Raw genomic sequence first — 15385 nt, 5'->3', positions numbered from 1 at the left:
CCTTAGAGGGCCCGGGATCCTGATTCCAGTTTTGGGAATCACTGCTAAAATTAAGGTCATCCAAAGGATATTTAAATGTTATGTAGGGCTGCTGTAAACTCAGGTCAATATATTGATTAGAATAACAAATAAAGAACACCCTTACACTTTTCTGCAGCAGGAAAAATCAAATCTTAAAGACCTGAGTCTGTTATATGCTTCTGTGATAAAGAACAGTGTTCAGCTTACACACAGTATCATTAAGCCAAACCTAAATTCTGTTTATGCATTAAATATAAATATAATTATCACCACACAAACAGTAACCTAAAACCAAAACCAAATATTTTTGAAGACTCAGTAGCATCACATGGTTAAAGTGTAAAACATGGACCATATCTACAGAAAGTCATATTTCATTTATTTTTGTAAGTGCATTTTAAGTCCACCAGGTGGAGCAGCTAAACCACAACTGTTACAGACCTCTGCATGCTGCAAAACATTGAAATTTAACAAAATTTAGAGCTGAAATATCTGCATGACTTTCACCAAACTATATCTCTTTAAAGTTGTGTGATGTTTGATTTTTAACAACACACAAGAAAGTAGTATTTTTATTCCTTTGACACCCTTTAACAACAACTTATTGGGCTCTTAGTATACAACAAAATCCATTGGACTAAAAATACTCACCAGACTTTCATTGGAGGGCCAATGAACCTCGTTGTGGATGCTGATGCGGGACTGGTGGGTCTGCAGGGTGTAGGGGAAGCAGCTGACCTGCAAGACAAGTAGGTTCATCGCATCCAAGACTTCCTGGCAGTTCACCACCCGGTCAGCCAGACCCTGCAGCTCCCCATGGCACACAGAGCCTGACAGAGCACTGGAGAGGAAGAGGTAGGGCAAAGTGTTTGAAATGTGCAGATCTTACAATAGTTGTTTATAACATGTTACATACTTGTCATACCACATTAGCAAAGGACACAAATAACAACTTGATTCAGGACATGGTTCAGGAAGGCTTTTACATTTGCTTAAAACTGCCCAGTGTGTTGTAGGTTGTTCCCAAGAAAAATCCTCTGGAAAACAGGAAGTGATCTATTTTATGTTTCTGGCAGGGAAAACAGTAGTTTGCTTGGAACAAACAGGATCTTGGCATGAGCAGCAGTAGCAACCATCACTGAATAGATAAATGTCAAAATGCATCAGCAGAAAAGGAAAAATAAACATCACTTAGAACCAACTATGACTACAATAAATAAAAAATGGAGATCTCAAATGATCTGACCTACATTTGAGCAAAATTCAAGGTATAGATTGTGTTCTGTATTTGTTCCCACTTGCTCACAGCTGTTCTCCTCTTTCAATTTTAATCAGGACAAGGCCAGATTTGCAGCCATAACAACTCATCTTTTCACATTATCAGCAGAGAAAACGTGTTTCTGTGTGTGTCGTCTTACCTTGTGAGGTCGACATGCGAGTTGTCATGGATGAGGACAAACAAGGTGTACGGGTTCTGTTTGACTTTTCTCATGAAGGCTTCCATCTTGGCGTGGACGTCACCGTCCAGACGCACCACATACTTGTCAGGTTTCTGGTGGGCTAAGGAGGCTTCTTCAATACCCAGGTCCACGAGCACTCCTGTGCAAAAAAAACAAAACAAAACAAAAAAAAAACAAGTAATAATTAATGCATTTGGATGAGACTCAACTGTTTCATAGAATCTTTTAGTCACAACTTACTGAAACAAAACTTAAGTTGTGGAACAGTCAACCCTTAGTCCTTAGTAGGGATCAAAAACCATCTTAAATCATGCAGATGTTCTGTGCTGGGGGCACATACCTGATTGTCGGATGCGCTGTGCCGTCTGGTGTACCAGAATGTGAGAGGGCGGGACCAAAACAAGGAAGTCTACTTTACTAAAGCGCCCCAAGTCGAGGTTTTGGGTTCCTGAGTCAGCAATGGAGCAAACTTGAGAGAGGAGGCTCCGTGCCACAGTCAGCTGGGCCGGATAGATCTGGAAGACGTTACTTAGCAGCTCTGCTACAGGGAAACAAAAAAGGAGAAAACCAAGAACATAACATCAATTTACAGTAGTTGTCAATATAATGGAAAACATACATTTTAACCACAGTAAACCTCAAATAATTCTGCTGGTTTGAATGTAGAGAATATTGCTACCACTGAAAAAGATAACCGTCACATTTGCTGCCAACCAGTACAGTCGGAATGAAGACAAACAGTAAAACAGTAAAATGATTGGTTTAGATAAATCACCACAGTGGTCAGCAACATATTGATTCAGTAACATTTTGATGCCTTGCTGATAATCTTGCTTACATTTGTCTATAAGTGAAATGTTGTTTTGACTGATTAAAAACTCTGAAAACAAAACAGTTTAACCAGCCTCCAGCAAAAGAAGCCAAGCAGTGCAGTTAGAGAGCAGTCTAACCTCTGTCTGAGGGTGGTGACATGCTGGCAGCCTCCTGGGAGTGGATGTGGTCAGTGACATCGCCCTGGAAGGGCTGGATGACCTGGCCCTTCCGTCTACGCTGATATCGTACCAGCTGCTTGTCCAGATTGTCCCCTAAAAGAAAGCATTACGGCATAGCCACACACGACCTCACTATTGTCTCAGACACAAACACAGTTATTACATCTTTAAAAATAGTAGCAGCATCATGACTCACTAAGTTTCCTTGATATTATTCAATTGTGATTACAGATTACAGAAGTTATATTGGGATGTATATATATTAGTCTGCAGTTGATGAGTGATAACTGTTTTGCTGCCTGTAAAAAATTTAAATATCTGCATATGACTACATACTCGGACACAATGATTCACAGCCCTAAAATAAGACAGATGATGGCAAATTTAAAGTAACAAAGTGATGCTACTTTTATCAACTATCTAGGACTATCGAATATTGGTGATTTAATTTCTTCCTATTTGATTTTTTCCTTCATCAGACAACAAACACAGAATAGATAGAATGGAGCTTACCTAGCGATGTGGTTTTGAAGTGAGACGCCAAGATACTGACTTTCCCTGTAATGAGCTCATAGCTGATTTCTTTCAGAAATTCGTTGGTTGTCAGCATGCCCTCAGCCAAGGCCCGCGCTTGATACTTTCCTGTGTCCAACACATATGTTTAGATTACATTACAGCCAGATCATCATACATATCTTGTACAATTCAGTCAAAGTAATAAGATCAATCCAGATACTGAAGTGGAGCAGCCAGGCCGAAAAACTTACTTAAAACCAGCACGCAGAACTCGTTGCCGCTCATTTTAGAGGCACATATGATGACTACATATGTGGGCAGGCATTGCTGGTGGTGAGGAGCCTCACTGAGAGAACGCAGTGATTCAGAAATACCCTCTCCCAAAGAGTTATGAGTAACCACTACTTGGACACTGCCCCCAGAGACGCTGGCTTCCAGCCGAGCCAACCAGGGCAGCTGGGACGGGGAGATGGCGGGACCCCCGGGACAGCAAAGCATGGCTTTCAAAACAATCTGTTCCAGCTCCTCCCTCAGGGGAATCTGCTCCGAGCCTGCAAGAAAAATCACGTACACCAAATTTAGATATTTGTTTTGCTAGGGATATTTCTGTGTTTGATTAAGACACAGAATCTCGACGGTCAATCTACCTCACTAACCTGTGTGCTTACTAACAGCTAACATGCAACATTTAAGTAAAAACACACATGACGGAATGTATTTACTGCTTACCTAAACGTGCAAGATACTGCAAAGTGAGCAGAATCATTGTCTCCACACTGAGTAGCTGGCTGCTGTTGAGGCCCAAGGTCTCCAAGGTTTTCTCTGTCAGCTGGCCGCTTTTATAGCAGCTGACCAGCAGGGGGCTCACCACTATATCCCCGACGTTCCCATAGAAATAAGGTAAAGTGCCATGCCCTGAAAAGAAAAGTCATCATTAGATACAACTGAAATATACTGTCAACAAGTAACAACAACAACAAGAGTCTCCATGTGTCTCATAGGAAAGGGAAATATGGATACCTGTTTTCACTCGGTATGTATAATAATTTTCTGTTTACTTTGTATTTTTTTACAATATTACTGCTCTTTGTTGAATGAGTGCTATATGTAATGCTACAAGGGGAAAATAATGGACAGTAAACCCGCCTGAACTCAGTTTAGGTGGGTTTTCATTTACTGAAATAGAGTTCAACCAGCCTTTAGATTTGAAACGTCAAAGTAAGAAGTACCACAAAGTCTTTTGTAGAAAAAAGCAAACTACTTTTCTACTTTTCTGAAAAGACTGTATAACTTCTGTGCTTCTAATGGTGGTCCTGATAATCATCACCTGGATAACTAGAAAAATATTAATTTACTTTATTCTACTTGGAGGTAAAACAGACTCTGAGTCCCTTTTTTTCTGACATGAATTAACATTATTTATATGCAGGATGATGCTTATTTTGCAAGTAACACATCACTGAAAGAATCTTGTACCAATGAGGATGACGGGGCGAACTCCTGAAGAGTTAAGCAGGTTGTCGGGGACGATGACCGTCTCTCCAGCGGTGACAGGTTGGGGTTGAATGACCCCTGCCACTGGTGGCTGAGGAGAGGACACTCCTAATACAGAACCTGGTCATAAATAAAAGAGTGACATGTCAGTAGTGGGATTAGTTAGCAGTTACTTACAGCTAAATTGCAGCTTCGCTTAAGTTTTAAAGAAAACTGATTAGAACTGTAGCTGCTGTATTGTGGCCATTTTGCAATTGGAAGAAAATAAAACAGGATAGGCAATTTATTTGCAATGATGGTGGTATATATAACCACAATTGCATGATGTGGCAGCTTTTTTTTAATGTTTTAATCATTTCTACAACAAACTCTCCAGCTCTATCTCCATGGAGATGTAGAGTGAATCATCCCTAACAACCACAGAACGTCAGGGATGAGGTTTTCTCATCCCCAAACTGGAGGGAGGGGGGGCTATAAACAACAAAGTCTACACTCCTAAGAGCACAGACACACACTTCACACACTCACACACACACACACACACATACGCACAGACAGCAAAATGAGCAAAAAATGAGACAAAATAAGAGGGTCAATTTACAACACAGCTCACACTGACTCATGTTGAATACATTATGGCTCTAAGAGCCATCTTGATAGGGTTCATGAACTGACCTGGAGAACAAACTATTGGCCGGATGGCTGGCACAGGGACGGCTGTCGGTGGGACAGGCACCAGTGAACTGGGATGCCAGCTCCGGTGGCGCTTCTTTGGAGGACCAGAGTTCATGGCCGAGGACACTGGACATCAAAACAGAAACAGAAAACATCATAATAGAACATTTGAGCACTCAAAAAAAATTGAGCATGAACATAGTATAACACATATTGTGCCTCTAACTGTTTGTTCAGGAGAAGCGAGAGCATTACCTGGACTGTCTCCCAAGTCAGCAGTGCGATACCCCTGACCTTGAGGCCCTAAGGAGACCTGGGAAGGACTCAGTAATGGAGGACGTCCATCAACACCCAGGCCATTAGTCGGCCCGTTCACCCTTAGAGCTGTGGGCACTGGAAACACACACATGCACATAAACACACAGATTTACAAAGATAAGATACATATATATACACAAACACACACACACACACACACACACACACACACACACACACACACACACACACACACACACACACACACACACACACACATATATATATATATATATATATATATATATATACAGTACATACATACAATTTATTTTCTTTCTTTTCACTTTTCCCTCTTCTGAGATGTATTATATATGTTAAGTACTTTGGCAATACTGTATATGATTATGACCCTGAAAATAAAGCCCTTTGAATCTGAATACAAGACATATATATTTAACTTTATTGTCTATACTGTAGACATACTGTAGATATTTAATGATTATGGAAATATAATTAAATAATGATAAAATAAAAACATAGAAATATTATATACAGTACATATAAATATATTTTCCCAAGTGTGACTGTCTGCAGAGACTGAGCAATACATAAAAATGAGTCAGTACTGACATTGGCTTATCGATTTGCAATACATCTATATACGTCTATTGCCAAAGACCCAATTTTTCCAATCTCATATTCACTGTGTATGCAATATACTAAAACATTGATTGGCAGGTGTAGCATATGCTTGTCAATATCACAACCTTGTAAAAGGGCTAATGGATAGCAAGGCCTTGAAAAGTCATTACAGCATTCCTTCCTTCAGTATTGATTGGTGTGTAAATACTAGCGCTCACACATGCATGTGTTTGTGCATGCGTGCTATGTGTGTGTGTTTGTGTGTGTGTGTTTGTTTGTGTGCATCTAAACAGGCCATAGCAGAGGTTAATCTTGGCTCCATGGTCAGCGACGGCTCCGTCTGCCTTATGCTGAACCACGTAAAACTGTAGCTAAGCAACCTTTTTCAGGATAAGGGCAAGGCCATTTAAGCGTCACTCACATAAAGGCAAAAACTTATCAGCATCTAAATCCTTGCAAATGCCACTGTCAAAGCCTGGATGCTACTACGAACATAGGAGCAGGACTAAAATATATGTAGTGTATCATCTTTGTTATCATCTATCTGGGAAGGTTAATAATAAAGTTTAGTAATATATAATAAGCATAATATAGAAGGGAAATAAATCGATCAGGTGATAAAACAACGTGAAGGTGCAAGTGTACTGAAAACAAGCTTCACCTATTGGTAGAGTCTTGTTTCCAGGTGTGGAGGCCAGAGGTTTAAGGAAACTGCAGTCTCTGCCGACATCTTGACTCCCAAAGAAGACCGAGGACACTTGCGTCGTTCTAGTGGGTGGAGAATCTGGTGATAAAACAAAAGATGATCATGCAAGGATATATATAAAAAAACACATCTAAATATCTATCTATCTATCTATCTATCTATCTATCTATCTATCTATCTATCTATCTATCTATCTATATATATATCCACATAAAAGACTCATAATCTCTGTGCCATGCTGGTGCACAGTGTTGCAGTGTGTTGTCAACAAAATCTTCATTATAGCTTAAAACTCAAACTGCAACTTCAAATACAACAACAAATGTCAAATATTAACATATCCAACGCCCATTGCACAATAACAAACAGACCATAACTGTCCTTTTCATTAAACATTGATGGATAAACATTCATTTGGCAAAGAGCAGGAGAGGCGCACATTACAGTGTCTAACCTCCTGGTTTCCTAAGTAAGTGTCACCGACCTCTTTGGGGGCAGGTCAGGAGGTATACGGCAACAGTTACATCAACAACGAGCCCAGCAGCTCAGCTGTCTAACACATTAATGTGTGAGATCGCTGCTGACAGGCAGCTTCCAGGTTCAGAACAAATCAATACCATAAGCCCCAGAGCTTCTTTCAATCAAAGAGGGAACAGCCACTCTTGTTGTGAGAGGTCAGAGAGAGAACAACATCTCCTCAACAGAGGCAGAATCTGTCTTGTAGTCATATCACATTTTAATGTCTGGTTTATCTCAAAAGACTTTCCATTTGGCATGACCTATTATGAGAGTGCCAGAAACAAATAGTGTTCTTGAATTATGCTGCTCAAATGTATAAACTTATAAAAACATTACATAAACAAACAAACAATACTGCAACAACTACTGCTCATAAATGTAAAAACAATAATTCAAATCTACTAAAGAGATTTTTTGATATTGATAAAAATATCAGTAGGCTACCAAAATATATGTCAGAACATCATCACAACAAAATGGGATGAAACACAAACAACACAGCCGCCTCTTCGTCACGAACTGACTCATAAACAGCTGAATGCAGTATGTGATTCAAGCCTCAGTATGCTCATCAAATAAATTTCAAGGCTTAGCCAGGACGACCTGTCTCTATGGCAACAACATAAACCTGTCAGCATATACCACCTGACACAATGAATCTTAAAAAAAAAAAAATAATAATATATATATATATATATATATATAGGATAGTCATTAAAGGTACTATTTGAATGTTTCTTAGAAGTTATTTCATGTCAGCCTCAACTGGATCATTAACATCTGGACTGGATCAGAGACATCTGTGCTGCATGCTGGCTCACCTGAGAGGGAGAAGGGAGACGAGCTGTGTCCACTGGTTCCTCCGTTTTCTTTACTGCTGAGAGAGGAGGACGAGCTGGGTTTGGATGTTGATGCACTGCTGGAGAACTGACGGGTTTTACAGTCTGAGAAATGACAAAAAAATAGAATAAACAACAGTGAATTGAGTAATAACTGTGACATACAGTATGTAACAGCACAACATCATTAGAAAATAAATCAGTAGTGTAATATGTGTAATATGAATGCAGGTTTGAAAAGCTGAGATGCTCGGGACTGTTTTTTTTTTTACCTTTCCAGCAGATGAGGGGTCCTTTGCACAGAGCACCCTGAGAATTCTTCACCAGGTAGTATTTTAAGTGCTTCTGCTTCTTGGGCTGGGTGGATAACTTCAGGTTTATGTGGTTAGAAAACTCTGTGAAGTATCTGAAACCCTTTTCCCCACAGCCCACACAGTTTCCTGAAAAACCTGGAAGTAATTAAAATGAAATTAATTTTAGACAGTCCGGTGTATGACCAGTACAGGCTGCTCAACAAAAAGGGTAATAGGATAGGATGATGAATACCTAATATTTTCTAATGATATATCCTAAAAAAAGCTGTTGCTAATGCATAAAATGTGTCTTCATGTCACCAGAAACTCGATGATGCTGTCTGTCTCCTTCACTCTTATCTTAGACTGACCTAAAAGTGCATTTTTCCCATTCTCGTCAGGCAAAAAGCGTCGGTCCACGGCACACACCAGGATGTGCTCGGGGACGCTGGGGGACTTGGCACCGACCAGCTCGAAGCCCGCTGGGACTTCGATGGGCTCCGTTGCTATGGAGACCAGGCGGAGGTCCTTACCGGCCTGACAGAACCCTGAGGAGGAAGGAAGGTTGTTTTTTTTTTGTTTTTTTTCTCTCAGTCAGTTGTGATATTTAAAGAAATAAAGCAGGACTAGGATAGATTTGTCTACCGAGTGATGAAAAAACACAGATGACAAAATCATATGTTCTATAATGATTAAATCTTTTCTTCTTCTTTTTTTTCCCTTATAAAAAGAAGAAGAGGAAGAGACTCAACTAGTTAGATATGAGCTGAGTTTTTAAAGGTGTGTGGGTGCGGGAATTACCGTCCAGTGTGCAGCAGCCGTCTGGTGCAGGGCCCTGCAGGTAGGGAAGTGGAGGGCTGCTGCTGTCTGAGTCATCGTCGTCCTCCAGCTCCTCCAGATCGTTGGAAGAGTGGCCATTCAGCAGCTCGTGGCCTGGCAGCTCGCCACCATGGAGGTCAGCTTTGGACTTCATGTCTGATGGACACATATAATAGATTTTCATTCATGGGCCCATAAATTTCTAATAAATTCCTACTAAGATTCATATAAAGAAGTACGTAATTTGATACTACTTTTAGGGACAATATGGTGCATGTCCAATTAATTAATACATTCTAATTTATTGTCAGAGAGTCTTTTAGTTAGTGCAACAATGTGACTTTTGTCCACAGATAAGCACGCAATTCAATATATAATTCAACATATGATAAATGCATAATAAATTAATATCTATTTGGGTTTATATGGAGCCGTTCTGTCAAGGATTTTTTAAAATTCGGCTAATAGTTAGTACCAAATAATGTGGTTCTTATGATTAAGCTTTCCGAGAGGTTATTAGGAAACTACAGAGCTGTAAAATAAAGCATTACTGTATTATGTTTAAAACAACAATATGACCAAAGCTTTAACTCATGTCTAGTTATGGGTATGGTGTTTAATATAAAATCTAAATCAGAGTTGCATGACAAAAAAAATCCTTAGTAATGTAGACGTGATTGGCAGACATCATTCAGTCATTTCAATTGAAAAAATTCAAAAAAAATTCTTTCATCTAGTTTTACTGCAGCCTTTAAGATCATAAACATGTTATGTTTTAGTTAACCTGAATCTAAATCATTTCAAGCAGTATTTGTGTAAAAAAACAAAAGTCTTTCCTATAATCCTACTGCTGTGATCACTGCTTTACATAAATCTGATCCTGATCAAGATCCTACCGTCCATGTTACCAGGATACGGCTCCGGCTCCAGGTAGAGCTGTGTGAAGATGGGCTGTGGATCTCCACTGCTAGATCGCAGAGATGCCTCAATAGAGTTATGGAGAGCCTCTTCAAATCGAGCAGACTTCAGCTGCCCGGCGTATGAATTCCCCATTATCTGTAGGGAGAAAAGAGCAGCATGCTAAGCAAAAGCTGCACAATCACAGTACTGTTCATCCACATTGATTGATTAGTTCCTTATATAAGAATGGCAGGATACAGACAGACAAACAAGCAACATGGGTCTTTTACAAGTGCATTCATTGTTCATATAAGGACAACTTTATCTCTGAAGGGTTAGGCCACTGTAGGCTTGTGTAATCATCTTTTCATTTAAAATGATACATCAGTTCAACAGTGCTTGTCTATAAGAAGACCTTCAGCCAGATTCTTCTCTTTTAAATGACCTTAGCACCAGAGAAACACTAGATGAATGTGTTTTATATTATCAGGCTGTGCTGTGCATTTAAACCTGAAGTAATCATGTTTTGTTAAAGAGAGTGGGCACATGTTTTGCACTGGAAGTGTCTTTGCTAGATCACAAAATGCAAAGCTGTCCAACATTACTGAACAGGAGAACGTTACTGAGCTTTGTAACCGAGCTGCTCCATGTTGTCTTCAGTATCAACCAGCGTTAGGAACACCGGAGACTTGCAAGAAAAAAGACAGAGCTGCCCAAACTGGAGCTGTGATTGGTCTCTAATAAATAGTATAGTTATATTTCAGAGGATTTTTTAGAAAATGACCAAATCAACAAAACCCTTAACCCTGTCTGACCCTACTGAAATGTGAAGACCTGAAATGATCAGTACATTGCGAGAAATTTAATTTTAATTTTCAAGCAAAAACAATAAAATTTGTTAGTTCAAGCTTCCGAAATGTAAAGGTTTGCTGCTTTTTTTGGTCTCATATGATAATATATTTGGTTTTTGGCCTGTTGGTCAGACAAAAAAAACCCCCAAAAAACCCAATTTGAATCTGGAAGTTGTGATGGGCTTTCTTCACTATTTTCTGATGTTTCAAAAACCAAACTGTTGATTGGTTAACATAGAAAATAATATTAATCAATGCAGCTCTATAGTACTGATTGTAACTGGTACTATCTGTCCTGTTCTATAAAAGGTTTACCAGCAGCTACTGCAAATGATAACACACACATGCACTCAGCATATATACGCTTGTAGCCCCACACACTTAGTTTCTCTTCTATGTCAGCCCAAAGATAATGGCCAAGGCCAAAGGCTTTTTTTCCTATTTTTTGGGGGGTCTTTCTCCTTCTGTCTGATGTGTCACTCTGCCTGCTCTGCCCCCGTGCCCCCTCCACCCCAGTGTCCACTCTGGGACATCTGCTGGGGTCGGCTGTGTGGGCCTGATGTTGGCTGGCTCTCTGGTGGCAGGTGGCAGCTGGACAGAAGGCTAAAAGCGTGTGGTCTCAAAGAACAGAGCGAGAGAAAGAAACTGAGGGGTGAAATAAAGAGTGACAGAAAGGTGTAGACTGGGGGAGAAAGACAGAAGCTTAGAGAGAGAAAGAGAGACTAAATGAACTCCAAATGTGGTGAGAAAACAGCACTGATCAACAGCTACGCTACATTAATGTTTCCTTTTACATAAATTTATACAGTGGAGCTGCCTCAAATTACTCAAACTCCCATTTTTCAGTTAGTCAAAACATGTCACTAGATCGTTTTTTAATGATCAAGAGTATGTTTGGGATGTGAAGTAGTAAAAGAAAATAAAGGAGGTTTTGGCTGATTTCCTGACACATGAGAATGGCCTGAAATACCCTCCATGTTTGTCCTTGGTCTACATTGCAGATCAGTGTTGTTGTTCATCAACACTGAAGCAGCCAAGTGGAGCTTCAGCTGTTGTTAAAAGTTCAGACTCCTCATTCAAGTCTAACTAAGGACCTGTGAAGCTGTTCAGGCTTCACATGACATGCTCATGTTGTATCTCAGGTTCTGGCAAATGTAATTCATATAAGTGACCTAAACTTGTTTTCAGAGGTTAGTAATGATTCAACTAACCTCAGTGTGGCAGATAACCAAACCAAGCATTAGCCTTGGATTTAACATGTGTATACACACTGTGTTTCTACTAAAGCAGTTTTTAAATACAGCGTTCATACATTTGTTTGGATCAAAGGTACAAAAGGGTCCAAATCCCAAATATTCAGCTAATTATTAAATAGTATGACAAAAAAGCAGCCAAGCTTTTCATTTCAGGGGCTGGAGCCAGTGAAGGTTTGGCATCTTTGCTTGAAAAAGATGCCAAACAGAGCTATTGAGTTTATTGCATGTTTTATTGATGAGTGTACTTATGTCTTATTACTGCTTGTTGTTTATTGTATTATTTGTTCTTGTATGATGCAAGTTGACCTTGAGTGTCATGAAAGGTGCCTTTAAATAAAATTATTATTATTAATATTAATATTAATATTACTACTACTACTACTACTACTACTACTACTACTAATAATAATAATAATAATAATAATTATATGATAAACAATGAATCAAATATGCAAATTTTGTTGATAATAATTGGTTGGATTGATGGATTTAGATTAATATATTTTACAATCAAAATCTGTGAAATGTGATGAAAGTAACAATTTTCATTTACACATTCTTCATCTCAAATATCTACTTGGAAGTGTTTGCTTGTTTTAACATATCCAGGATTAAAAGAAAACACTTGGCAGCATTTAAATCTTGTGATTGCTGTTAGTTTTACTGTGAAAATGTCAATCCGTGACTCAATATCTGATATATATAAATACCCTGAACCTTTTTTATTTTGTCAATAAGGGGAAGGGTGGGAATCAAGTTGGAGCTGCCTTTCTCCTCCCAGGTCTCATTTTGCCCACGCCTGGACAGGTTCCAGACCCTCTGTTTACCTAACAACCTTCCTGGGGAGGAATCTGACCAACCCAGACAAAAGACAAGATTAACAGTGCCTGACTGTGCTGTCAAAGAGATAAGCAGCTTAACAGAATGAAGCTACAGTATTTCTTGCTTAACTGATGAAGGAAGGTGACTGCACAGAGAAAGAAAAACAGAATGGGTTAAAAAAAAATAAAGAAAAAAAAATGAGTGCCTGAGGGTGTTTTTAAGCAGCCGCTGCCTGTTCGATTGTGAAGTCAAAAGAGGCTCCGGAGGCCTCTTTGGCTGGCTGACCCTCAAGCCTCAGAGGACAGATTTGTCATTAACCTCGCACAGGCCGGAGGTGAACACAGAGAATGACCTTTTATCACCTGCACAACTTAAAGCAAAGCGTGACTGTGGCAGAGGTCGCCTAACGGATGTTTCTGAGGTGTGACTCAGGTGGTTGCTAAGGTCAGTTGTAGTGGCAAGAGGGGTATTTCAGGTGAGTCAGCAGCTGCAGTCCGCTTAATGGATGGTCAAACATAATGGGTGGACTCTACCGGGAAGAAGCAGTTTAACATTCAAAGACTAATGGTTAAAAAGGGATGTTCATATCGGTGAGTGGTGACTTTAAAACTGCCTCTCAGGCAGTCAGATGGTCAGTCAGTCAAGGCTATTCCCCAGCTCCTGGGTGGCATCAACAGATTGCATGAATGTGACCCCAGGTCAAAACAAGCTAGTCTAATCTTCTCTCGGTGCATTCGAGAGGACAAAGAAGTAGAAAATATGAGAACACAAGACATGCAAGTAGCAGCTGAATTTCCACTACAGTCTCAGCCAGTGCTGTTTTGCAAAAAACAGATAACACATTAGCAGAGCATTAAAAACAAGGCGGCTTACGTTGTCGGATTGTTCCCAGGCGTGAAGGGACTTGTTCACCTCTGCTACATGCTGGGTCACTACCACTCGGCAGAAACTTTCAGGAAAGACATTTCTGTCAGTGCTTCGAGACCTGAGGGAGAAGCAGGAAGATCTGTGATTAGCTCACGAACTGTCAAACACAACACAAATGAAACAGTTTACAGCAGCTGAAAAAAGAAAGACAACAAGATGTTCCTCAAAGATGTTGAAGTTCTTTTGACTTGCATCAAGAAAATTAGATTTGAGGATTTATTCATGGGTAAAATTATTTGTTCAAGTGAATATTTTTCCAAGATAAAAAGCAATGTTGAAGTACTGTACCATTGTATGAAAAGCCAAACAGATATTTCTCTTTGACTCTATTTTCTGAAACATGTATGCTATAAATACTGCAGGTCGGCACGGTCCGGAGAGCATGCCCATTCACAAAATGAATGGTTGCACTTATGACCACTCAGACACTGAGAGGGGCTCAAACCGTGACATATGTACTCACTATTCTGAGGCTAAAAAGGCGTTACATGATACTGTGGCCCTGGGGCTATTTTCATAAAACACAATTGGGTGTTTTAGTTTGTAGCTGCACTCTCTACACACAACCACAGTGCTCTGAATAGATCTGCCAGTTACTTTGACCCCTGGACAAAAGTATTGTTTATTCACTCTGATGGCTTTGATATGACAGAAGCAAAGTTCCCTTCAAAACACTGACTGACTGTCACAATCTACCCCGTCACCACTTCTGACTGTGTGCTGCTATTCTGCAAGTAGGCTGCTGTTCTGGGGTCCAAGTCCTGCAAATAGCAAGTGTACACAAGCCGTTTCAACTTGCATTAACTGACCACACTGGAATTTATTTTGTGAATGATTAGCCAGCTTGATACAGGTAATCAACCTTAAAAACGTCATGTGTCCGACAGAAACCTATACTCCTTTACCTCCAAGCAACCGAAAAGAAGAAAATGATATCAGAATTCAGTGTAGTATTGATAATGTGAAATGTACTGTTCTGTTTAAAGTATCATAACAGAAGTTAATGCGTAATCCTCCATTGGGTGTTTCCACTAAGGATGTGAATCTCAACCAAAGCTCTGACACTGCTAATTACCCAAGGAGAGGAGTCTTGAAATATTTTGATGCTTATCTTGTCGTGAAAGGTATAGACGACCCAGAAGGAGACGCAGATGGCTCCTGAGATGAGGATGAAGGAGCCGTAAATCTAGACACCAATACAAGTCAAGCTCGAGGTGCTTATTTAAAGTCCTGCTTTTCCAGTAATGACATTTGAGGGAATGTTTAGGTTGAGATGCTGGTTTACTTTACTCGGGGCCTGACAGTATTCAAGGCAATGGTTAAGTTAAAGACACGCACATTTGTCACGTAACTACTTTGTTGCAAGTGTAACTGCATGTGCATGCACACACA

The 15385-nt window shown here is 39.8% G+C and overlaps 1 protein-coding gene across 6 annotated transcripts in view; it reads right to left on the bottom strand.

The window, feature by feature from the left end:
- The window catches only part of greb1l (GREB1 like retinoic acid receptor coactivator), a 42385-nt gene that overhangs the window by 10064 nt on the left and 16936 nt on the right, over positions 1–15385 (bottom strand). For 4 of the 6 annotated variants that reach the window (XM_042429353.1, XM_042429357.1, XM_042429355.1 and 1 more), the window contains exons 2-18: positions 13940–14051; positions 10134–10293; positions 9220–9393; positions 8790–8966; positions 8398–8574; positions 8108–8230; positions 6723–6845; positions 5414–5551; positions 5159–5284; positions 4466–4603; positions 3719–3904; positions 3241–3540; positions 2987–3115; positions 2432–2566; positions 1822–2022; positions 1440–1620; positions 673–862 (exon numbers count right to left, since the gene is read on the bottom strand). In XM_042429353.1, the coding sequence (XP_042285287.1) occupies positions 673–862; positions 1440–1620; positions 1822–2022; positions 2432–2566; positions 2987–3115; positions 3241–3540; positions 3719–3904; positions 4466–4603; positions 5159–5284; positions 5414–5551; positions 6723–6845; positions 8108–8230; positions 8398–8574; positions 8790–8966; positions 9220–9393; positions 10134–10290 (2655 nt within the window). In that variant the 5' untranslated portion in view covers positions 10291–10293; positions 13940–14051. The remainder of the gene's footprint in view (positions 1–672; positions 863–1439; positions 1621–1821; positions 2023–2431; positions 2567–2986; positions 3116–3240; positions 3541–3718; positions 3905–4465; positions 4604–5158; positions 5285–5413; positions 5552–6722; positions 6846–8107; positions 8231–8397; positions 8575–8789; positions 8967–9219; positions 9394–10133; positions 10294–13939; positions 14052–15385) is intronic. The other 2 variants (XM_042429356.1, XM_042429358.1) reach the window with 1 other exon arrangement.

The sequence above is a fragment of the Thunnus maccoyii genome, chromosome 12, assembly GCF_910596095.1.
Source record: "Thunnus maccoyii chromosome 12, fThuMac1.1, whole genome shotgun sequence".
In the NCBI taxonomy this organism is placed as follows: domain Eukaryota; kingdom Metazoa; phylum Chordata; class Actinopteri; order Scombriformes; family Scombridae; genus Thunnus; species Thunnus maccoyii.
This window is presented reverse-complemented; position numbering and strand designations above follow the sequence as displayed.